Source organism: Bos indicus x Bos taurus, chromosome 19, assembly GCF_003369695.1.
Source record: "Bos indicus x Bos taurus breed Angus x Brahman F1 hybrid chromosome 19, Bos_hybrid_MaternalHap_v2.0, whole genome shotgun sequence".
Taxonomy (NCBI): Eukaryota; Metazoa; Chordata; class Mammalia; order Artiodactyla; family Bovidae; genus Bos; species Bos indicus x Bos taurus.
In genome coordinates this window covers 62,688,170-62,712,541 of record NC_040094.1, presented here as the reverse complement: position 1 = coordinate 62,712,541, position 24,372 = coordinate 62,688,170, and the positions used below count along the sequence as shown (strand labels likewise).

The window sequence follows — 24,372 nt, the reverse complement described above, 5'->3', positions numbered from 1 at the left end:
ACTTGATGCAACCACCAAAACAACAGAATGATCTCTGTTCGTTTCCAAGGCAAGCCATTCAATATCACAGTAATCCAAGTCTGTGCCCCAACCAGTAATGCTGAAGAAGCTGAAGTTGAATGGTTCTATGAAGACCTACAAGACTTCCTAGAACTAACACCCAAAAATGTCCTTTTCATTATAGGGGACTGGAATGCAAAAGTAGGAAGTCAAGAAACACCTGGAGTAACAGGCAGATTTGGCCATAGAGTACAGAATGAAGCAGGGCAAAGGCTAACAGAGATTTGCCAAGAGAATGCACTGGTCATAGTGAACACCCTCTTCCAACAACACAAGAGAAGACCCTACACATGGACATCACCATAGGGTCAACACTGAAATCAGATTGATTATATTCTTTGCAGCCAAAGACAGAGAAGCTCTATACAGACAGCAAAAACAAGACCAGAAGCTGACTGTGGCTCAGACCATGAACTCCTTATTGCCAAATTCAGACTTAAATTGAAGAAAGTAGGGAAAACCACTAGACCATTCAGGTATGACCCAAATCAAATCCCTTATGATTATACAGTGGAAGTGAGAAATAGATTTAAGGGACTAGATCTGATAGATAGAGTGCCTGATGAACTATGGACAGAGGTTTGTGACATTGTACAGGAGACAGGGATCAAGACCATCCCCAAGAAAAAGAAATGCAAAAAAGCAAAATGGCTGTCTGAGGAGGCCTTACAAATAGCTGTGAAAGGAAGAGAAGCCAAAAGCAAAGGAAAAAAGGAAAGATATAAGCATCTGAATGCAGAGTTCCAAAGAATAGCAAGGAGAGATAAGAAAGCCTTCCTCAGCGATCAATGCAAAGAAATAGAGGAAAACAACAGAATGGGGAAGACTAGAGATCTCTTCAAGAAAATTAGAGATACCAAGGAACATTTCATGCAAAGATGGGCTCGACAAAGGACAGAAATGGTATGGACCTAACAGAAGCAAAAGATATTAAGAAGAGGTGGCAAGAATACACAGAAGAACTGTACAAAAAAGATCTTCATGATCACGATAATCACGATGGTGTGATCACTCACCTAGAGCCAGACATCCTGGAATGTGAAGTCAAGTGGGCCTTAGGAAGCATCACTATGAACAATGCTAGGGGAGGTGATGGAATTCCAGTGGAGCTATTTCAAATCCTGAAAGATGATGCGGTGAAAGTGCTGCACTCAATATACCAGCAAATTTGGAAAACTCAGCAGTGGCCACAGGACTGGAAAAGGTCAGTTTTCATTCCAATCCCAAAGAAAGGCAATGCCAAAGAATGCTCAAACTACTGCACAATTGCACTCATCTCACATGGTAGTAAAGGAATACTCAAAATTCTCCAAGCCAGGCTTCAGCAGTATGTGAACCATGAACTTCCAGATGTTCAATCTGGTTTTAGAAAAGGCAGAGGAACCAGAGATCAAATTGCCAACATCCGCTGGATCATCGAAAAAGCAAGAGAGTTCCAGAAAAACATCCATTTCTGCTTTATTGACTATGCCAAAGCCTTTGACTGTGTGGATCACAATCAACTGTGGAAAATTCTGAAAGAGATGGGAATACCAGACCGCTGACCTGCCTCTTGAGAAATCTGTATGCAGGTCAGGAAGCAATAGTTAGAACTGGACATGGAACAACAGACTGGTTCCAAATAGGAAAAGGAGTACGTCAAGGCTGTATATTGTCACCCTGCTTATTTAACTTATATGCAGAGTATATCATGAGAAATGCTGGGCTGGAAGAAGCTGGAATCAAGATTGCTGGGAGAAATATCAATAACCTCAGATATGCAGATGACACCACCCTTATGGCAGAAAGTGAAGAGGAACGAAAAAGCCTCTTGATGACAGTGAAACAGGAGAGTCAAAAATTTGCCTTAAAGCTCAACATTCAGAAAACTGCAATCATGGCATCTGGTCCCATCGCTTCATGGCAAATAGATGGGGAAACAGTGGAAACAGTGGCTGACTTTATTTTGGGGGGCTCCAAAATCACTGCAGATGGTGATTGTAGCGATGAAATTAAAAGACGCTTGGTCCTTGGAAGAAAAGCTATGACCAACTGAGACAGTATATTAAAAAGCAGAGACATTACTTTGCCAACAAAGGTCCGTCTAGTCAAAGCTATGGTTTTTCCAGTGGTCATGTATGGATATGAGAGTTGAACTGTGAAGAAAGCTGAACGCCGAAGAACTGATGCTTTTGAACTGTGGTGTTGGAGAAGACTCCTGAGAGTCCCTTGGACTGCAAGGAGATCCAACCTGTCCATCCTAAAGAGATCAGTGCTGAGTGTTCATTGGAAGGATTGATGTTGAAGCTGAAACTCCAATACTTAGGCCACCTGATGCGAAGTGCTGACTCATTTGAAAAGACCCTGATGCTGGGAAAGATTGAGGGCAGAAGGAGATGAGGATGAGATGGTTGGATGGCATCACTGACTCAATGGACATGAGTTTGGGTAAACTCTGGGAGTTGGTGATGGACAGGGAGGCCCGGCGTGCTGCGGTCCATGGGGTCGCAAAGAGTCGGACATGACTGAGTAACTGAACTGAAAGGAAATCAGTCCTGAATATTCATTGGAAGGACTGATGCTAAAGATGAAACTCCAATACTTTGGCCACCTGATGCAAAGAACTGACTCATTGGAAAAGACCCTGATGTTGGGAAAGTTTGAGAGCAGGAGGAAAAGGAGATGACAGAGGATGAGATGGTTGGATAGTCCATCACTGACTCGATGGACATGAGTTTGAGCAAGCTCTGGGAGTTGGTGATGCACAGGGAGGCCTGGCATGCAGTAGTCCATGGGGTCGCAAAGAGTTGGACACGACAGAGCCATTCAACTAAACTGAACTACGACAATTAATTTTACAATTCAACTTGGCTAAGCCCTGGTACCCAGTTTTTGTTCAAATACTAGTCTGAATGTCCTTGAGAAGGTATTGTTTAGATGTGATCAAACTTTAAGTCAGATTATCCTTGATTGTGTGGGTGGCCCTACCCAGCCAGTAGAAGGCCTTAAGAGGAAACACTGAGGTTCCTGAGAAAGGAGTTCAGCTTCCAGACTGTCTTCAGAGTCAAGGCTCCAACACCAACTTTTCCCTGGTTGCTAGCCTGCTGGCATGTCCTACAGGTTGGGACTTGCCAGGACCCACAACTGTGTGAGCCAATTTCTTCAAATAAATTCCTCTCTCTCTCTCTTTCTCCTATTGCTTCTATTTGTCTGGAGAACCTGGCTACTAATTTAACTTTCTCTTATTGAACATTGTGGATTTAAATATGCTATTCTGGGTGAAGATATATTTGGGATGAAGATATTTTTACTTGGAAAACTCTCTTTAGTAGTAGAGTGAAAATTGCCACTTCTCTGGTTTTGGGGTTAATATTTTCAATGAATACTTCGGGTCAACACCAACCTTCAGGCTTTATTCTGTGTTGTTTTGGGGAGGGGGCGCGGTGTGGCCTTGCGGCAAGGCATGCAGGATCTTAGCTCCTCACCAGACTTAGTTCCTGCACTCCTGGCCTCTACGGTGGAAGCCCGGAGTCTTAACCACAGGACCACCAGTCCTCAGGTTAGGTAAGCATTTGCCAGTGAGGAAAGACCTCACTGGCATTGGAAAGCTTGCTGGAACTAGGTTATCTTTGAAACCACAATCTTGGGTTCCATAGGAAGCATATACACTCAGCTCAAGAAGGCGGTGATAGTCTGAAAAGTATCCCTTGGAAACCTGAAGTCGGTGCATCTATCTTTAGCCAGCGGAGACTTCAGCCATAACGCCAAGAAATGGTCTCCCAAGACCTTCCTTCCATTTATACACTTGCTTGCTTAGTTCCACTTTGGCTAAATGCACAACTGATGTTTATTTTGCTTCTAAAATTGTTTGCTATTGTTTCACAAACACTGTAACAGCAATTAAGGAATTTTGTTTTAAAGAGAAAAATTGACTTACAACCCTACTGTAGAAACTCATGTTGTTGAGCCTTTTCAACAAATACTTGTTTAATTGGTGGCACCGGCTCTGAGTTGTGGCACATGGGATCTTTAGTTGCAGCATATGGGATCCAGTTCCCTGGTCAGGGATCCAGGGAACCTCGGCCCCCTGCGCTGCGATGGCCAAGTTCTTTTTAGCCACTGGACCACCAGAAGTCCCTTGTTGAGCCTTTATAAGGACATAGATTAAAAAAAAAAAGGCTGGCAGACCTTGGAATTCAGGGCAGAAGGCCTCTGGAGAGGGTAAAACCACACAGAAACTAGGGTGGAGCAATGGTCGCTTCTGAAACGAAATTGAGGAGCTGAAATTCTCCCCAGGGCAGGGTGGGACTGAAAGAGCCTTCACCTCTCTTGGAAACCCCCAGGGCTGTTTGGTTTTTCCGAACCATCGTCTCAGTGGGCTCTAGGCTCAAGAATCTGCTGCCCATTTCTGTGTTTTGTCTTTCAGAGCCCCAGCTCAGGAGGGTTTGGCAGCTACAAGAAGGTTGAGCGCAACAGGAAACGGCCTGTGGCTAGACTGGAGCCTGAGTGCAGGTGAGTGGGGCCACAGCCAGGCCACCCAGCACGGGTCAGCGGTCCCTCAGAGCCACCGGCTCCTCGTCAGCAGCCTGCTGGTCTCCTTACTCTAAGGGTCTTGACTGTGGCAGGAAGGTAACACTGTCCAAGGCCGTCTTAACCTAGTGATGCAGGGAGCTGATGAGAGGTGGGGATAAATGGCAAGCAAACTCATTTGTATTTATTGTAGCCCCCACCTGGCTGGACACTTTGCACACCAGCTGCAGAGGAAAGTGACTAAGCTTGCTGCCAGGGTGTGAGCCATCCTGGCCATTTAACTGCTCCGTGCCTCCTTTTCCTTTGGTAACAGTAACAATAATAATACTGATGCTAGAGCTATGATGAAGATTCAGTTATGATGCATGAAGTACTTAGCACAGCCAGAAACATACTAAGTGCTACAGACACGTGTGCTGTTACTATCTTTACCTAAGTAATAATTTGAGCCGCACCCTGCTTGTCCTTTCCCACTGAGGAAACTGAGGCTCATCGGGATTAAGTCAATTACCGGAGATGGCAGAGCCTGAAACCAAACTCAGATTTGTCTGACAGCAGTTTTTCTTCTCGGAACATGACTGGGCCTGCTCACTGCTATTGAAGTCCCTCTCCTGCTTGCCAGCTTAAGGCTGTTTGTTCTCTTTGTACCGACACGGTGAAATCCTATATGACGGAGGCTCTGCCTTTAATCCGTCATTCCACCCATCCCTGGGGGGAGATTCATGGGGGTGTGGGCACTTCCCCATACACCCTCCTCTTATCGACCTAATCTGGCCCTTCTGATAATTGTCTGTGCTTCCTCTGACTTTCAGAAAGCGGGGGATAACCACAACTAAATAAAAGAAATACTCTGAGAAGCAGGAGCCCTATCAGACTGCTGGATCCAGGGGAGCAATTGGCCTGTTAGGACAGTGATGACCAACAGAAATAGTATAAACACGAACCTTAAAGGTATTTGAAATTTTTCTAATAGCTGTATCAAAAAGGTAAAAAACAAGGCGAAATTAATTTTAATAATATTTAACCGAATAGATCCAAAATACACTGTTTTGACCTGAAATCAATATAAAATTATTCATGATGTATACATCTTATAATATATACACATCTATATATGTGTGTCATTATATATATATTGTTCAACCCCATGGACTGTAGCCCGCCAGGCCTTCCTGCCCTCCACTGTCTCCCAGGAATTTGCTCTAGTTCATGTCCTTTAAGTCTAGGGATACAAGTGTGAAATCCATTGTGTATCTCACACATGCAGCCCTAGAACTATACCCCAAGAGTCCAACAGGTATCAGCCAGACACAAGGATGCGCTTGTTCCAAGGGCCTTCATTTATTGTCTCTCTGCATCCCCTTTCTTCTTCAGGAGCAGAGTCTGGGATGGAAGAAAAAAATGGCTGAAGCGGTGAAGAAACCCCCCTCCCCACGCCGCCAACCGCATCGTCCCCGATGGGGGCCGTTTTGCAGGCGGCTGAGATTTCTCTTGCGGTCAGAGGGTCTGCGCCCATCAGTATGGTTTGCACTTCTCACCGCACTGGGTCAGGGGCGAGGATGGGGTGCTTCAAGTTCTAGGGGGATTCGGGCCTCTCTTGGACCCCCACAAAGTCCTTCCCAGCACTTGGTGCCCAAAGGGGCAGAGGCCTCCGCCAGCCACAGCACCCCGGGCGGGGGGCGCGGGGCGGGCAGCCGGACCTGCCGAGCGGACACTTGGCCGGGCTCGGGTTTCCTGGGCCGGATGGCCGGCCGCAGCCCGGAGGCCGCGAGCGCCGGATGCCCGGCGGGCGTGCGCGGCCCGCACCCGCCCGCGCGCGGCCCCCGGCGCAGCTGCCGCCTCCCCCGGGTGGGAAGCCCCCTCCGGGTCCCGCGGCCCCTCGGTGGGGCCCTGGGCGGAGCCGCCCACCTGTCCCCCGGGACGCCCCAGGGGGCCGAGCGGGGGCGGGCGCGGAGGGCCGGAGAAAAGGCGCGGGCGGCGCGCGCGGCGGGAGTGAGGGCGCTAGGCGAGCGCGGGACGGGCACGCGAGCTGCCGCGCCGCGCGCACAGGGACCGGGAGCCCGCGGAGCAGCTGGGTGCTCGCGGCGTCCGAACGGGGACAGGTGAGGGGCGGAAGGTGACGGGCGACGGGAGCCCCGAGCCGGAGACTGCGCGCCGTAGGGTGCGGATCAGGGACGCGCTGGGACCGAAACAAGGGCAGAGGGAGGACCACTCCGGGCGGGGGAGGGGCGAGGGTTCGCCTGCAGGGCCGCTGCCCCTTTAAGGTTGCCGGGGCGACGGCTCTGGCCAGAGCGAGGCGCATTGACGTCAGCAGCTGGGTGCTGATTGGCTGCGGCGCGGCCGTTTCCGGTGGCGCCGTTGCGGAGCCGCTGTCGCCGAGTGGAGAGGGGCCGGGAGGGCGTCGTTGAGGGAGCCCCGCCGGCCGTCTCCTAGCCCGCAGCCCGAGCCCGCCGCCGCCCGTCCGCAGGTGAGGGGACTCGCGGGCCCCGGCGCGCCCCGCCTCGCCGCCCGCCGCCCGCCCGGGGGCGCCGGGACGACCCAAGATGGCGTCGCGGGGAGCGCCCTGCGGGGGGACGGCCGCTCCCCCGGCGCCGCCCGCCCGCGCGGCCTCTCCTCACGGCTGCCGCGGGCCCCGCGCTGGCCGGCGTTCGCCCCGCGGGCCGCCCCGGCTGCTCCCGGCTCCCAGCGCGGCCCACCCGCGCCGCCGCGCTCGCCCTCCCCCCACCACGGGCGGCGGCGCGGGGCCCGCGGAGCCCCCAGCCCTTCCGGCCGCCTCGGGGGCGGGGGCCGTGCTCTCCCCCCGCGGCCGCCTACGCGGCCGCCCGCGGCGCTCTTCGTCCGTCCCGGCCTGCCGCCCGCCCCGCCCCGCCCCCGCGGCGGCCGCCGCCGGCCTGCCCCGTCGGTCCGCCCTCGTCTCCCTCGGGGTCTCCCCGCGGCCTTCGACCGGAGCGAGATGGGGGCCCTCCCTCCCGCGGCCGGGGCCCAAGTGCCGCGAAGGGCACGTCCCTGCGCACGTCCGGGGTATCCGGGGCCCCCCCAGCTCGGGGCGCGCGCGCCCGCGCCGGGGGGAGCTCGCGGGAGTGGCCATCTCCGTGGTCCCCGAGGATGACCCCCAGGAAGGGCTCCTGGCCGCGGCCTCAATCAGCGACCTTCTCAAAGGGTCTGACATACTTCTCGCATCTAATCCCTTGGACACAGCGTTGTGTTACTGTCACAACTGAATTTCCAGAAGAAGGAACCCCAGTGTTTTCTTAGGAGAGACAATGCGGTGTCCGTTTTTTAGCAGTTGAGTAACGGGGGGCGAGGGAGAGAGCTAAATTATAGGCTGTTAGAACTGAGTACAAGTGCAGAGTGAATCTGTAGTCCATTAAGAAATTAATACCATGAAATACGGATTTTCCGGGGTTCACACGATGAACACATGAATCCTGGAGCATTTCTATTAATATGCCGCCAAATTTCCAGTGTCCTCTTTTTGGTCTTTTAAATACATTGTTGCAAACAAAAAACCAGTTTCACCTCTTGGACTCAGTTCTCTCATTTCTACCACAAACCTGACCTTTGAATGGTTTCTCTGGTAGTTGAAAACACGTATTGATGTTCCGAAATGTATCTCAGTGTTTGGAAACACAGATCTCATGGACCGATTTTGGTGGCTTTCAGTACAATGTATTTTCTAATGCAGAAAATCCTGAAGTGGATTTTCAGTTGATACGGTTGTCTGACCTGTAAAAGAGGCGGGTGTGAATCTATCTTAAGGTAATCTTTGTGTGTGTGTGTGTGTGTTAGAGTTTATTTCTAAAGGAGCAGCAGGAATCTTTTTCTGTGGCCTCTTTAATTTATGTGCCTCTCAGATATCTACAAACTTTCTCATGGTCTGTTAACTAGTCTACTGTTATAAAGCTGTCAAAACAGAATGAGTAACAGCATAGTACTGCCCCTCTTCCCTGTGCTGTTTCTTTGTCCTTTGAAATTTAGTTTGATCTCTTTGGTTTTGTGTGCGTTGTATTTGGAAAACATGGGTTAGTAAGGAATTCTCTTGCAGAGTGGAGAGGACCTCACCTTTATCTTCTGATCTTAATTACATGGTAATTAGAAAGGAAAACAGTTTGTGACTCTTTTGTTAAGTTAGTGAGCTTTGAATTCCAGGCTGAGGTTAGCTGCCCATTATTGCATTTGTTTATTTTACTTCACATCGAAGTAGTTTAAACCCTCTAAAATTCACTAAATGTAGTTTATCTATTTAGTTTTCATGTGAGTTAAAAACTTGATGGTTTAACACTTCCCTATTCAAATCTTTTATAATTTACTTGTTAAGGTGTTTATATGGTGGTTTTTTTTTTTCTATTAATAACGTATAAGATTTTCCCTTTTACTAGTGGATAATTGTGTTATCATTTAAGGCTGGAATCTGGTACAAAGAGTCTGGGATTAAAAATTGCTTTTGTTACTCATCTGGGGTTTCTTTTGTGTTTTAAAGCATTTTGGTTGTGTTGGCTGATCAGAGCCTGCGCTCGGGTGGTTTGCTGGCTGAGATCGGCCTGCTCCCCTGGGATCCGGGTTACGTGAAGGGGACGTCAGATGTCCCTCTTGGTGCTTCCTTGCTTTGACCAAGTGCTGACTGCTGTGCCTTGTAGTTTTGTGTCCTGTTTACCCTTTGCACACGTCCCACGTCTTCAGGATTCCTTTTGCAGAAGAGAACTGAATGAAATTCCCTTGGGGGCCTGCCTGACTCCTTAGCACCAGCCCCTGCCGGGAGAGCCGCTCGTGCTTGCTCTCTCGGCCTGGGGGCCGGCCGAGTCCTGCCTCTCCGGGCCTGGGCCCTGTGCAGCGGGACCTCAGTGCAGTACTGCCTTGCCAGAATTCCCTAGCCCTCACCTCCCTGTTTTACAATTTAAAAAATCTGCCTAGTGAGAATGAAATCTTTGTGAACCAGTTGCCTGGTGAGTTTGTTAAATCGAAGGCCAGCTTGACGTTCGCTCTCTGTGAATAGTTTTCCCGAGCTTCTGTGTCTTCTCCGTAGTGAACCATGGCTTCCGGCACCACCGCCAGCGAGGAGGAGCGCAGCCTCCGGGAATGCGAGCTCTATGTCCAGAAGCACAACATCCAGGCGCTGCTCAAGGACTCCATCGTGCAGCTGTGCACCGCACGGCCCGAGAGGCCCATGGCCTTCCTCAGGGAATACTTCGAGAAGCTGGAGAAGGTAAAAATAAAAGGGGGAGCGCGAGAGCTGACCCTTACGGTTGTTAAATGCAAGGCTGGAGAAGGTCGCTGATTTCTATCATTGGGAAGAAAAGGAATTCTGACCAAATAATTGTTTATAATCCTCATCATCATTTAAAATAGAATTTCAGAAAAGAAATGCAGTTAATGCGTTGGTAGTAATTTGTAACATTGTAATCAGAATTGATCAAAACGACTCTGAATGCTCAGTTTACTTGGCTACAGGTTTTCCAACCATAGTTCCTTGTAACTGTTTTAATTAATACATAAAATGGACCAAATAAAGTACCTGAGTTGATTCAGTTGATTGGAAGTAGTACAGCACTGGTCAGCAGAAACTGTCGCAAGATTGTAAATTGATTATACTCCAGTAAAAATTAAAAAGAAAACCAGTACATCAGTGGTGTGGATTGAGAACTTCTGCAGTACTTCAAAGCATTTATGCTGTTTTCTTCAGCAAAACAAGTAAACTTGCAGGCTTTACCCTACGTTTGAAATCACTGTACTGGAGCATCCGAGTCCGGCTTGTGACTAGTACGTTAGAAACTCCGAGTCGTCCAAGTATGTCTTACTGTAGGATATGTCCTAGCATAAATTGACTGTGGAGCAGAGAGAGCAAGATGGACAGCTGTCAGAATTTTACTTTATTTACAGTTCTGGTCAGGACTTGTTTCCTTTTGAGAAAAAAGAGATTCAGTTTTTACTCATTGTTGCGCATCCTTATTGTGTGTGTGTCGGTGGGACCTAAGCATGGGGTATGTGCTTCTCTAAGCAAAGTGGTCATTTTTCATCAAGGTCAGTGCTTTAGTTCAGTCCCCTCAAAAAAATGATGAAGGAGGAAGTTTGGTTTGTTGAGAGTTTTGAGTAGTTTGTTTGATTTGCTCCTGAAACTTCAGCAGGATAAAGTTACAGATTTTCTTAACGCATATTGAAGTTATGATGTGGTTCATAATGACTGTGTACCACTTGGGAGGCATTTTCTTAGGTGTATGATTGTTAATTATCTAGTTGTATTGCAGAAAGTTTTATACTGTATCCCACTGGTTTGGACAACTTCTCAGTCAGCATAATTTATTAGTAAAAGAATCTGTTTTACTAATGTTCAGAAAATGTTTGGGTGGCTCAGTGATTGGACCCTTTTTCCAGTTTTCTTGGAAAGCTGTTGAAATTGGTGTCTAGTACCATGATTGGAATAATTAAAAACAGCAGGAAAACCTAGCCAGTCCCAGTGCATGTAGCCTTGGTGTTTTGGAACTGTGGTAGGAAGTCTGGTTTTTACTTAAGCAGTTTCTGATAGTGGAGCACTGTAGCGCCAGGCTGCCGTGGGCCTTCCCTCCCTGTTTGGAAGTGAAGTGCGTTCCTGGAGGTCTGGTTCTGAAGTTGGTCGCTGTAAGGTGATCCCTCTTCTCTCTGGACATCAATAGCAGCCACCCGCTGAGCGGACGAGGTGGGTGAGGCATGAAGTGTGTGTCTTTTTATAGGGAGTGTGCAGTGCCGTGCTCGTCTCAGGGCTGCACTTTGATGGCCCTGTTGGAGCACTGACCTCAGGGAAAGCAGGAAAGGACCCTGAAAGTCATTTCTGTGCACATGGGGTTTTTAGATGTGATGTGTGTCGGCCTCTCTACCCCTTAACAGAAGTCACAGCTTACCACTTTTGTGTGTTCATGGATTTTTGTTCATTTGCATCCACTCCTTTAGCCGAGGTTGACTATGGATATCCGGGCATTGGAGAAACTAGGGTTTCAGCTGTTCAACAGGTCATTTTTCTGTACATTAGGTGTTGAGTTATATGTCTGAGAATACAGGCACACTCTTGTCTCCTCTTTGCCATGCTAACCAGGGCTCATGTTTCTGGTTCCCTCAACTGCGCAGTAAGAAATGCCCCAGAAACCTGTCTCAGTTGGTCCATTGACAGCGTCTGCATCTTTCTTCAGACTGTTGTTTGTCATCCGAGTCCTCTCTTTTGTATGTGTTCCTTTGAACCTTGCCAACTAGTAGATGAGAGGAATTGTGATGGCTCTGACTGTGGAGTGCCTCCTGTGTGCCAGGTTCTGTGTGAGCCCTTGACCTTTTGTAAATGCTCATTATTTCAAATGTGTGAGGTTGGTGATTGTCACCGTTTTAGAGAGGAAGCAGTAAAGCTAAGAGAGGGGTCAGGGAACTTGGCTGCGGTCATACAGGGACCTCGTGCCCCCCACGTCTCGGTGGTTCACTCCAGATGTCCTGATACTGGGTCACGTGCAGCCCTCTCTGCTCAGCCCGTCTTGTCTTGGCTGCACATGTTTTGTTCCGGGGTTCAGTGGAAGGAGCAGCCATATATAAGGCATGCTGTTCTCAAGGCAGAGCAGGGCAGGCGCTCTAGGGGCCAGAGTACAGTCTTACAAGAAGAGGGCGTGGCGTGGCAGAACAAGCCACGTACCAAACCCCGAGTCAGTGGGCTGGGACGTTGACGTCACCCTCTGGGAGGAATGGATGTCAGGGCAGGGAGGATGAAAGCACGCTGAGTGAGCCGCGGGCGCAGAATCAGAACTTAATGTGCTGGGATGCACTGACAGTAAGGGGACGGGGGCGGGGGGGTGCTTTTGAGGAGTGAGGAGACTGAAGAATGACAGCAGCGAGAAAAAGGATATAAAACGTGTCACGGTGCTCGGGAGAAATGGGCGACCTCAGCCGTGGCTCCAAGTCATCAGGATCAGGACACGTCCAAGCGCCGTTGGAAGGTGGAAATCCAGGAAGCATGGTTACAACCACAGTGCTCTTGGCACTTCAGAATCGTCTAAGACAATAAAAATTCACTTAGACAGACAGTACTTCCAAACGAAGGGTTACTTGTGAGGTTTTTCATGAATTTTTTGTGAAATATCAATGACACATCTTGGGAGGTAGAATCTGTGTTTTCATTTATGCTCTTGAACTTTAAACTTTGGGCACACTGGAGTTTTAAAGTTCTCTGTTAATATGGAATGAGAAAAACCTTACCTGTTACTGTAATTACCAGAACGATAATGAAGTGGGTTTTCTTTGAAAATTTTTTAAAAAACAATTTAGTTACATATTTGCCCGTGGCTCAACATGACAATGAAAAGTCTTTTTCCTACGCCGTGGTCTCCCTGGAGTGCCGCCTGAGTTCCATCATACACGGGCATTTACACACCTGTGTCCAGTGTGTGCATGGCATCCCACTGTATGGACGCACATTAACTGTGGGTGTTACTTAATCGCCACATTGATGACTGTTTTGGTGGTTTCTGGTATTTTGCTGTTAAAAGCTTTGGTATAATGAATAACTCTGTGTATATGTAATTTCACATACATGCATGTTTAAAATAAATTGCTAGCAGTAGACACACTTTATTATTTGATCAACAGGTAAGTGCGTTTGTAACTGAATATGCAAATACATTCACGGTAGTTTTGTTACAGGCCTTTGTTACTGTGTTTTTAATTGAAAAATCTAGAGAGATGAGAAAAATAAAGCTGGTTCCTCCTTCCAAAAAAAAAAAAAAAACCCATCAGTCACAAGTCTACTAATAGAAATAAGCACTGTTCTTGCCTCAGTGGTGGTGGTTCCAGATGGTTCTTGCTGCACTTGTGTGTGCTTTGATTTGTCTTGATGCCAGATGCAGAACTGAGTACCAGGCGGGAGAAAAAGCCACCACCTCCTTAAATTCTTTTTTATCAGAATTTTTCAGAAATAATTAGTAAATGTTGTCATTTAGAATTTCAAGGCTGCTTTAGGAAAAGAATGGAGAGTGAGTCACGAACGAGGAGGTGATAGCTCGCCATTCTCGGCTTGTTTCATTCGGGTTTGGCGTCAGTCATAACTCATTCTCTACTGCAGACCTGAGGGGATTTCTTTTTAAGGCCCTAGATCTGAAAAATAAGATTTTTAAGTAGTTGATCTTGGTTTCATATGGATTGGTTTAATAAGTTGTTAAAAACAGGTAAACCGAGTGTCAGCCCTGCCCGTAAAGAATGCTTCCAGCTCTGTTAGGGTAAGTATTGTTATGTTTGATCTTAGTTGAAGTCCAGGTTCCCATCACATTTCATTATTTGTTGAATATAAATCCCACAGGCTCAGCACTCTCTCTCTTGTTTTTTTGTGTTCCCCTTGCCTAGTGTAGATGTGGAGTGGCAGGTCCACAGAATTTGTATTGAGTTAATGGAGTAACCTGATAGCCTAGACTTTCTCATGTCACTTGCTGTGCCTGAGTGATATTCCTAGATGGCATGCACGGGCGAGGCAGGGATCTCACTCCTTTCCCAGGGTTTAGTTTTGCAGTTGATGGCTGTTGAGTGCGTTGCAGATCACCGTCGCTTTATTGCCTCAGTGCGTGTATGGCTTGCATATGCGTGTTCTGTGCCCTGTACCAGTGGCTTTCTGTTTGTTAGTATAGCTCCTGTCACCATCTGAGGAGCAATATGACCTTTCAGAGTATTGCTATTCAAATTCGACTCTGCACTTTCTGCCATTCATGATTCGCCTTTGCGCCTTAACTCTCACGTTGATAAGGAGAGGTTTGCAGTGACTGAGGACTGTGGTTAGACTAGGAGAACGCCAGTGAAGAGCACCGAGGCAGGGTCTCGTTTTATGAACTTGTAATTTTTCAGGAGGAGGCAAAGCAGATCCAGAACCTGCAGAAAGCAGGCAGCCGTGCAGACTCTCGGGAGGATGAAATCTCCCCGCCACCCCCTAACCCGGTGGTGAAGGGCCGGCGGCGACGCGGGGCCATCAGCGCTGAGGTCTACACCGAGGAGGATGCCGCGTCCTATGTTCGGAAGGTACCTGCCCGCGGGGATGTCTCCTCTGATGAGCGTGCGCTGTTCCCAGCAGTAAACACAAATGGGGGGGGCCGTACTCCATCCTTGCTGTTCCTGGGTGCTGGGGAGCAGGTTTCTGCAATAATAGCCCATCAGAGGAAGTATCTATAGTGATTATAAAACAGCGAGTACTTGAGTTTGGGGGATTTTCTTTTCCGTGGTGGTGTTTTGCGGTGAAAGACCAGGCAGTACTTGTTGTCCTGCATTGTGGTGTCAGTTTTTTGACGTCCTCTCGTTCGTGTGGTGGCTTTACCCTTTTGCTCTGTAAGTGTCTTTCATCTCCATTGGCTTTTTCTCAGAGCCAGTCTGCCATTTCCAGTTATGCGATTAGCCTGAAGGGGGAGGATAATTGGGCTGGCAGGAGGTTGAGAGACTAACAGTGCATGATCACACTTCAGACGATGACAAGTTACCATAAAACGCTTGGGTGTGCCTCAGTAATGACCGTGGGTAAGGTGATTGTGGTTTGTTTCTCGGGTTGTTGACTAGGAACCAAACACCAGCCTTTCAATGCAGGCCTAGTTGTAGACAAAGGGGATTAATTAGTCAGTATTTGTTCACTCAAAGTCAGTATCTGTTCACTCAAAGTCAGTATCTGTGGGGTCAGAGATAGTGTGAGAGTGTTGTGTTGAAAATACTTAACTCGAAGCAGCCTTGTCTAAGTACCTAAGGTAGCTTGACATCTAATTGAAATGTCGGTTGCAGTCATGAAGTTGTTTTGGTTTATGGAATGTGGGGAATGGTCATTGGACTTCCTGCTCTTTCCTAGGTTATACCGAAAGATTATAAGACAATGGCTGCTTTAGCTAAAGCCATTGAAAAGAACGTACTGTTTTCACATCTTGATGATAACGAGAGAAGGTAGGTGATATTTTTTTTTCGGTACAGTTGGGATCCCAAACTAGCTGCCTCACTGTTGCAAGTTTTAAAGGGTCTTCATAATTGTTCACCTGGTGCCACTCCAGGCTGAAAATCTGGAAGCTCTAAGGTTAACTAACAGACTAAGGTCTGTTAGTTTTAAGGTTAATGTTTTGTAACACGAAGCCTTCTCTCTCTGCAGTGACATTTTTGACGCCATGTTCCCGGTTTCCTTTATTGCTGGAGAGACTGTTATTCAGCAGGGTAAGGGTGGCCGCTTTTATGGCAAGTGCTATTAGTAAAGTTGTGAAGTTTTTTCCTCTTTCAGCCTACCATCTTCCTTTTGGTATACTGTTGGATTTTCTTATTTCTTTAATTAAAATTTTCTCAGCTAAAAGTAAACGGCACACTTTGCCTAAGGGGCTAGTATTTCCCTAATGTCAGTGTAGTTTTGTTTATAGTAACTGTTAAAAGAAAATTTGTGCATTTTTACTTTGTAAGGAATTCCAGAGCCACATATATTTTATATATCTTTTATATGGATCATTAACCAGTCAGAGGAAGATGAAGCAGGGAATAAGCCACACACAGACTCTTCATCATCTAGCTTGTCTCTGTGTAAGGCTCTGTCCCTTCTGCCGGCTCTTACTTTGCCCACATACACTGACATGGAGCTCATCTTCTGGGTGTTCCTCTTTTTTCCTTTCTTATTTACTCTCAATATTTTCATGGGTTTTCATAATCCATGTATTTTCTTCTTTAGTGACAAGGTGATATGTTGTTACTATTGTATCTTGTTTGTTGTTTTAGATGACATAGTGGTTAACATTTCTAATTTCTATGCATACAAGTGGCTTGCTTAAGTTATTTTTCAGAGGCATCTTCACCATGAGATGACTGATGACCTGGTCAGTTTTATGACTTGTAAAATATATTGCTGGACTTTTTGGTTTGATTTGTTCTTTTTTAGTTTATAATTTGCTTCTGACTTTTTTACTCTCCTCACTTTTAGGTGACGAAGGGGATAACTTCTACGTGATTGACCAAGGAGAGATGGACGTAAGATTTAATAATAAAAATATGTTGAGAATCTTAAAAGCTTGTTATTTACTGCTTCTGAGAGTGTCTGAAGGACTATTACATCCTTGTATGTTAGATTCCTTTTGCCAGATGTTTTACTGACACCAAGAAAGGCCATTTTTACTGACACATAGACTTTCTAAAGGTACTTCCTTTGGTTGAGTGTACAGTTCGGAGCTTTCACTGGGTTAGCGGTTCAGGCATGTGCGCCTGCTTTGCAGGAGAAGGTCAGGGGGAGGCTTGGCAGGTCGTCAGCTGGGAGACTTGGTGCAGCCCCTGTCCTGTACATCTTGTCCTCCCACAAGAGTATTAGAAAACTCAGTGGCACAGCAAGTAAAGCGCTAACCAGCACAGTGCCTGGCACAGGGCTCTGTAAGTACACTTGTTCAGTGGCTGAGTTGTGTCCCACTCTTTTCAACCCCATGGGCTGCAGCACACCAGGCTCTTCTGTCCTCCACCGTCTCCTGGAGGTTGCTTATAGTCATGTCCATTGAGTTGGTGATGCTGTCTAACCATCTGATCCTCTGCTGCCCCCTTCTCCTTTTGCCTAGTAAATATGTGATGAGCACTGTTAAGGCCTGGTTCACTTTTTCACTCTCATCGTCTGCACTGGGGGCCCTTTTCTTCCCAGATGATTAGGCCAGCTGTGTCATAGACACTCTGGGAGTTTGAGTTGTCAGAAGGCAGGTGCTTTGCTCTGTTGTGTTCCAGAAAGGTAACATTTTATTTTCTACAACAAAGTTCAGGATTCTGACCTTTTAAAAGAGTGTGCGCGTTTTTAATCCGTATATATTTGTGTGTGTAGAGATAACCAGTGCTTTTGTATTTTAGGTCTATGTCAACAATGAATGGGCAACCAGTGTTGGGGAAGGAGGGAGCTTCGGGGAGCTTGCTCTGATTTACGGGACTCCTCGAGCGGCCACTGTCAAGGCCAAGACGAACGTGAAACTGTGGGGCATTGACCGGGACAGCTACAGAAGGATCCTCATGGTGAGACCCGTGCGAGTGGGTGCAGCCTGCCGTCCAGGCTGTGCGACTCGCGCTCGACAGTGCTACCGCGGGAAGGTGGGAGTGCTTGTAACGGTTGGATGCTTGGTCTTAGCATTACCCGTTACACCGTTTGCGACAGAGGTCTTTTAGAACCGAACTTTGGCTGAAATAATATGGGAGATAAACACAGGGTGTGTGTGCAGTGGTCAGCTGATGTTTGCAACTGCCTCCGTTGGCCAGCGCATCTTCCTGTAGCCAGGAAGATCTTCACACGGACGGACGGCTTGATGGTGCTGTTCTGACGTTTCTACGATAGCAGTTTGAGTCCTTCTTTCTGTAGAGGATTGGCATTGTGGAGCAGGACCCTGAGCTGGAAGTATACTCAGCTTTCCTTGGGGGCTTTTTTTTTTGGAGAACTGATGATTTGCTTTTTTGACGTTTCAGTCCTTGATGAATTCTTTGGCCATATACCTGGTGTTCCTTTTAGGAGCACGTTACCGAGAGCTTCTTACTGAACACAGGCCTACCGTCTTCAACAGGAGAGAGCAAGCGAGCCCTGGGTGACCGTTGCCAGCTTACCTGACACAGCGCTTGTTGCTCCACAGCGCTATGCGGTTTACACGCTTCAGAGACACGACTTTCTCTTTTTCATTTACAGGGAAGCACGCTGAGAAAGCGGAAGATGTATGAGGAGTTTCTTAGTAAAGTGTCTATTTTAGGTAAGTTGGAAAGTTGCATGGAGAATCGCTAAATTGAAGTGTTAGTGGTGCTTAAGGAAGTGGATTCTGTTTGCTAAAGATTGCTCAAGTTATCAGCATATTCTCATAGTAACAAAAAGCACGGAACTGTGAGACCGAAGTTTGGCCAAGAAGGAGTTTCACCTTGTGTTTAGTTTGCTGGTGGATGGCTGACCTCTTAGTTAGAAATCAGTGCTACTGATTCTTCCTGGAAGGATAGAAAGGCTGGACCTGTCCTCCAGACGGCGGCCGGCCGGTTCCCTGGGACTTGGTCTCCATGCTCTGTCAGTGAGTTTTTTTAGTTCAGGAAAGTGAGTGTCGCCAAGAATGTGTTTCTTCTGTGGAAAGGTTTGGTGTCACTTGCTGGCTTTCTCTGAAAAAATGCTAGAAGTTTGAGGAAATGCAGAGCAGCGTAATGGGAGGTGCTGCTGTGGGATATGTTACAGGGACTTGGAGATGTTATTACAAGCTGCTCTTCATTGGGAGGGAATGGTGGATTTCATAAGGTCACGCAGTCTTGAATTGTTGCTTTTTACAGTGACTTGATTTTTGTGCCCTTAGTTTTCCTTTCTTGGAAATGATTACTATTTAGTGTCTTGAGTGTTAGTTTGGCCTTTGGGAACATAAGTTATTTTTTAGTTATTCTTTTTGGTTTTGTAAATAAATCTGAGTTATTTCTCTGCATTTCTGGAACAGATTCTTTTTGGGTCCTGTAATTGCAGGTTTGAGTTGCATTGATGGCAGTCTTTGGCAATACTTAATGATCACATTCTTTTCATTCCTTTCCCACTGGATGAGTTGGTGTAGGTTAGTCTGGCTTCTGGGCCCCTGGATTCAGGAGGGTGCGTGGGCCACCTGCAAGTGACGGGGGGTGTTGCTGAGAGGGGCAGTTGAGACAGGTGCCAAGTTGAATCTGAGCCGCACTGGAGTGTCTCAGTTGACTTTTTATACTTTTTGTTTTGAAATTCTTAGCATGCCAGATAACACAGAGAAACTCTTTGGATATTTGCCTTTTAGAATCTCTGGACAAGTGGGAGCGTCTCACGGTAGCTGATGCATTGGAACCAGTCCAGTTTGAAGACGGGCAGAAGATTGTGGTACAGGGGGAGCCGGGTGATGAATTCTTCATTATTTTAGAGGTAAAGAGGGGGCAGCCCCGGAGGGAGAAGGGGGCGCTGGTTCTCAGTCACAGCTTCTGTTCTCGGGTCACCTGACACTTTGAGTTAAAGGTTATCGTCCCCTTTGAAATGCTGATACTTGCTTTTCTGCTAGGCCGCCACATTTTAAATGAGTTTAAGTCAGAATTGTGGGAGGTATTAGCCAGATTCTGACTTACTCAAATTAATCCTGCTTATACAGGCCAAACAGAACTCCACCACTCAACGTGCATTTTTGTTAAAATCATGCTTTTGGGCTGTTTGGCAATAAAGGGCCCAGCTCAGGTCTTTAAATTCTCTGTTTTCCTGTGTTTTATATGCTCATGACCGTGGACATGGAGATCCACACAGCTAGTGTGCTGTGAATGTGGTCAGGAGAAGCTGCTGGTATCTCTCCGGCCAGGGGTTGAGGAAGTCTCAGTGAGCAGGGCCAGGCAGGAATGTGTCCAGGCTCTTCTGAGCCCCGGCGTTTCTGTCGCAGACAGAACTCTGTCACAGAGGCAGCAGGCAGGGACAGTACCTGGAGGAGCTGGGGCATCGCCCGCATGCCGCTGTGTCCATGAAGAGGCGGTGCGCCTGGGTCTGCCCTCCTCCCGCAGTTTCTCGCCTCAGTCCAAACCCTGGCAGTCCCTTGGCAGCAGGAACCCCGGGGATGGAGGTCAAGCCTTTGCTGACTCTCCAGTCCCCTTCATCACGTGAACACAGAAGATGTGAAGTAGCTGCTATTTGTTCTCCTTGCAGAGCTCTAGGTTGCACAGGGTGGTAGCGTGTCCCTGGGAGTGGGCCGTGTTCACGTGTGTTGCTCTCTGGTGGTCCCATCACAGGGCTCAGCCGCGGTGCTGCAGCGGCGCTCAGAGAACGAAGAGTTTGTGGAAGTGGGAAGGTTGGGGCCTTCAGACTACTTCGGTAAGTGGGTCCCGCAGGGTGACGTCCCTCCTCAGCAAGCGCCACAGTCCTTCCTGGCCTTGTTTTCCTTCTCCTGCGTTTCAGTTTTTACTTTAATTTTTTGGCTCTCAGAGAGTTTGACCTTGACTCAGTTAGTAGATACATTACTGTCTCATGTCTGTCGTTTGTTCTGAAGTGCAGATGTCGTGTGGCCTGGGCGGGTCTCTCTCTGCTCTAAGGGTGCCTCTCGGAAAGCGTTCCGGGAGTGTGCCCGCTCTCAGCCCCCTCTCCCCTCCAGGCGAGATCGCTCTGCTGATGAACCGGCCCCGTGCAGCCACCGTGGTGGCCCGTGGCCCGCTGAAGTGCGTCAAGCTGGACCGGCCGCGGTTCGAGCGCGTTCTCGGCCCGTGCTCCGACATCCTCAAGCGCAACATCCAGCAGTACAACAGCTTCGTGTCCCTGTCTGTCTGAGGCCCGCCCCGGCGCCCGGTCCGCCCAGGCCCCCACGCAGACGCTCTGTGCCCGCGCAGCGCCCTGTGGCCACTGGCACCGCAGCTTCTTGTCGGTTTCTGTTCAAGTTGCTTTTGTGGCACCGTTTTTATTTTGGAGCATTACTGAGTGCTCACACAGTTAAATAAATAGAAGGGTTCTCTGGAGACTTTGCTGTCCCCGCCTGTCTGTGCAGTGTTGGTGTTCACACCCCAGCCCCCGCCGCCCCTGCCCCAGCCTGGCTCGCTGTCTGCCGAGGGTTGACCCCGCTCCCCTGAGGTGCGTGGCGTCTGAGGCACAGCGCAAGGTTTCCTTGAAGTGATGCACGTTCCTGCTGCCGCAAGTGTTCTTTAGACTGTGGCCATGTGTGCTGTCTGCCTCTATGGAATAAATGATTTCCCACGAAGCTCTGAGGATTAGGAGGAACAGGTGTAGAAGAATCTTCATGTAGTAGGATGTCTGCCTGTAGTTAGAGTAGCTTAAGGGTGGAAATGCCCATTGTTGCTATGATACAACCAGTTCTTTTTCTTTTTTAATAAGTATTTGTATCTGTCAGGCTGATACGCCTGGTTTTGTTTATCTCTGGTTGTTAAGGTTTCCTCTTCAGTTCTGCAGCATGTTGAGGTGTGCCTGTCTATTCCTGCTTTCTGCATTTCACACCAAATCATAAGCCACAAATACCAGTTCTGATTTAACGACATCTGCCTCAGCTCACAGATTCTGATTAGACCTTCCTCTTTCCAGCTAGTGCCAAATACTCAGCAGCAGATGCTGAATTGATAATGAGAGTTCAAGGTCTGCATTCCTGGTTGTTAGCTCAGAGCCTCTGGTTAGCGTATGTCCTTCAGGTGACCCCAGGATGGTCATCTCTTAGGCTCTGCAAGCCCTGACTCCAGGAAAGATACACTCCATGTCGATGTAACAGAAAAATGGAAGAGGGGTTGCTAAAGGGGGCGATGGCGGGCAGACGAGTTCAGTGTTGGACTCTGCGCCCTGAGTTCACTGGGGCAGGGGACTCGGGAAGACGTTCTTTACTTGGCTTCAGCGCCCGCACCACCCCTCGCCCCGCTTTCAATCAGCTAGACTTCATGGGGGCTTGGGGGTGAGGTAGGATGTGTCTGTGTTACACATCCATCAGAGAGGCCATCCTGCTGAGAAGTTCTGCTTCCCTATCCGCTGTTTTATTCCCTGGGAGACTTTTCTGTGTAAACTTGTTTTGAGTCTTAACTGTGTTTCGGTGTTTTCCAGCCCTATCAACCTTGTGCTGTTACACTCTTCCCTTGCACCAATGATAGCCCCACTGTTCATCTTTATTGTTTTTTAAACAGCATCTCACAGTTCCGTAATGTAGGCACTTCTGTTCGCATTGTGATTTTTGTAACCTAACATGTAGGGGTATATTTGGGAGTGACTACAAGTGTTTCTTTTTCCATCTGTATGCAACTGGCTCTGATTAGTAATCCCTTCTTACCCTTTCCTGGGTCATTAAATTGGTCATGGTACATGTTTTTCACAGATTAGAACAATTTTTAGGTTGTTACTAGTTTGGAGTATAAATCTGGGAAACATTTTATTTACATTTTAGTGTGGAATAGAAAGCCACCTTATTACATATTTTTTATTTTTCAAAATTATACTAAATGAGGATTTTTGATCTGTATTTTGTGTTTAGCTGCCTTTTTATATTTAAAAGATTAAAAATTGTTAATTAGCTTAAAGCTTAATTTGATCTTTGTTTAAATGCCAAACTGTACTTTAGAATGTCATACGTTTGCACAGTTTCCTGTATGTATAAAATCATGTTCGTGTATATTTAGATACCCACAATGCTTCGTAAATGAATTTTGCTCTTAAGTCATTTGGCTTTGCTGTTTACCCCTTTTTGTAGTTTTTAATCTAAGCAAACTGAAGTCTGAATTTAAAGATGATCACATTTTAAGCTTTGTCTTTGTGCAGTCTGGGTGTATATGCGAAATCACAGTTGCGTCGTTTGTCTCAGCGGACATCCTGAGCTTTAGCAGTCATTTCTGGGCTTGGTAAGGGAGTTTGAGATCTCCTGCTCTAACAGTGTGGACACCAAAGGACCATTTTGTATTGTTCCTGGTTACTAGTCCGATTATTCTGTGTGTGCTAATATACTCTCTTCTTTTTGTTATAGATTGTCTCAACGGTAGGTCAAGTAATAAAAGATTAAATAATTTAATTCTTTAACGAATCAGTCTTTCTTCCCTTTCTCCTTTCCTTCTCTTCTCCATCCCCAGTCCCCCAGAAACTCCGAATCCAAATCCGGTCCGCAAGGATGAAAATTGATTGTGAGTTAGGGGATGAGGGGATCATCGGAAGAATACGTTTGTTTTCAGTGTTTTCCAGTTCAGTTTGTCAGTGAATCTAAACTCCTTACTTTCAGGGTAATTGAGATGTACCGGATCTGTTTACTGAATGATGGAAGGAAAAGGTTCAATCAAGTCAAAGAATTCCTTTTCGTTAAGGGTAGACTGGTTCTCTGACTCCTGGATCAGCGTGCTCCTTGGTCTAAATTTAATACGTGCATTTGTGTATTTAGGTGTGTGTCTGTGTTTTGCACACATACAAGGTCATTTCTAATACTTACTCCTCAGATTTCTGAGGCATGGGATGGGTAATTGAGTCTGTTAGGATGGTAGATTTCGTTTCTTCACACCCTGCTGGAACTGTGCTGCTTCGTAGCACATGCGCTTTGTCCAGATGCAGTCACCTCCTCCCGCAGCCCACTGGAGTTCGAATATTTAACGGACTATAATTGAAGAGCATTTTCCTGGGTTGACTATACTGGTTGTAGATTAATTGTCCCTCTCAAACACTGGCTCATATGAAATCCTTTTTTAATGATGTGAGTGTATTGATGTCGTGAAGTTGAAGTTGTATGATGTTAGTTTTCTTAACATTGCCTTCTCTCCAACCACAAATTGACAGCCGAACCTGTTCTGTATTTTTGTTAGGCCCCAGCAAGTGTATTTCTAGGTGGGCTGAAACAGCACTGAGAAGCAGCATCTGGATCACCATTAAATGTGACCCCCAAGTAGCTGTCGTAATAGCACCAGGGAAGCCTGGCGAGGAGAAGCGGAAATCTCTCCCTTCTTACCCCTGGAATTTTACGCAGAAGCCAGTGTTGCTGCTGAAGGACAAGTTTGTGAAGTGCAGACTCTTCACAGTTGGCACAGTCTGTGGTTCAGGGTCTGTGGCCCTCCCTAGTCTGTGGTGCAGAGCTGTGACTTCATCCTGATGCAGCCTAAAACCCAAACCCCAGATGACGAGGGTTGGTTCTTTTGTGAAAGCTCTGCCAGTGTAGATAAGCAGCGCTGTGGTTTCCCCAGTCACCACTAGGTGGAGAGCTTGTCATCGCCTTTGTTCACCTTAGAGTCATCGCAGTTGATCCTCGTTCCTCACGGAAGCTGTATTTGCGCATTTTGCAAACCTGCCTGCTCGCTGGGACGTGTCTGTACCCCCAGCTTAGCCCTTGCAGCACTGTCACGGCCACGCCCAGGCCAGAGTGGGGCGGAGGAGACGCTGTCCTGCCCGCCACA

At 47.5% G+C, this 24,372-nt stretch overlaps 1 protein-coding gene across 2 annotated transcripts; it reads left to right on the top strand.

Annotated features, from left to right (window-relative positions):
- The first annotated feature begins 6,524 nt into the window (after positions 1–6,524).
- Positions 6,525–23,012, top strand: PRKAR1A (protein kinase cAMP-dependent type I regulatory subunit alpha). 2 transcript variants are annotated; one of them, XM_027519166.1, is made up of 11 exons: positions 6,525–6,671; positions 9,593–9,772; positions 14,404–14,574; positions 15,383–15,474; positions 15,674–15,735; positions 16,484–16,530; positions 17,383–17,541; positions 18,200–18,260; positions 19,296–19,417; positions 20,260–20,341; positions 20,619–22,748. In XM_027519166.1, exons 2-11 carry the CDS (start codon positions 9,599–9,601, stop codon positions 20,789–20,791), a joined length of 1,143 nt encoding a protein of 380 aa, XP_027374967.1. In that variant the 5' UTR covers positions 6,525–6,671; positions 9,593–9,598; the 3' UTR covers positions 20,792–22,748. The 2 variants fall into 2 exon arrangements, with proteins under 2 accessions (XP_027374967.1, XP_027374966.1); XM_027519165.1 differs by lacking the exon at positions 6,525–6,671 and adding an exon at positions 6,695–7,036 and having other exon boundaries at positions 20,619–23,012.
- Positions 23,013–24,372: the final 1,360 nt, after the last annotated feature.

What these genes read in the sequence shown, in the direction of transcription:
- PRKAR1A (XM_027519165.1), top strand. Translation starts at nt 9,599, where the DNA reads ATGGCTTCCGGCACCACCGCCAGCGAGGAGGAGCGCAGCCTCCGGGAA. An exon ending in CCGCGTCCTATGTTCGGAAG is followed by an intron (nt 14,575 to 15,382) that starts GTACCTGCCCGC and finishes GCTCTTTCCTAG; the next exon opens with GTTATACCGAAAGATTATAA. An exon ending in TTGACCAAGGAGAGATGGAC is followed by an intron (nt 16,531 to 17,382) that starts GTAAGATTTAAT and finishes TTTGTATTTTAG; the next exon opens with GTCTATGTCAACAATGAATG.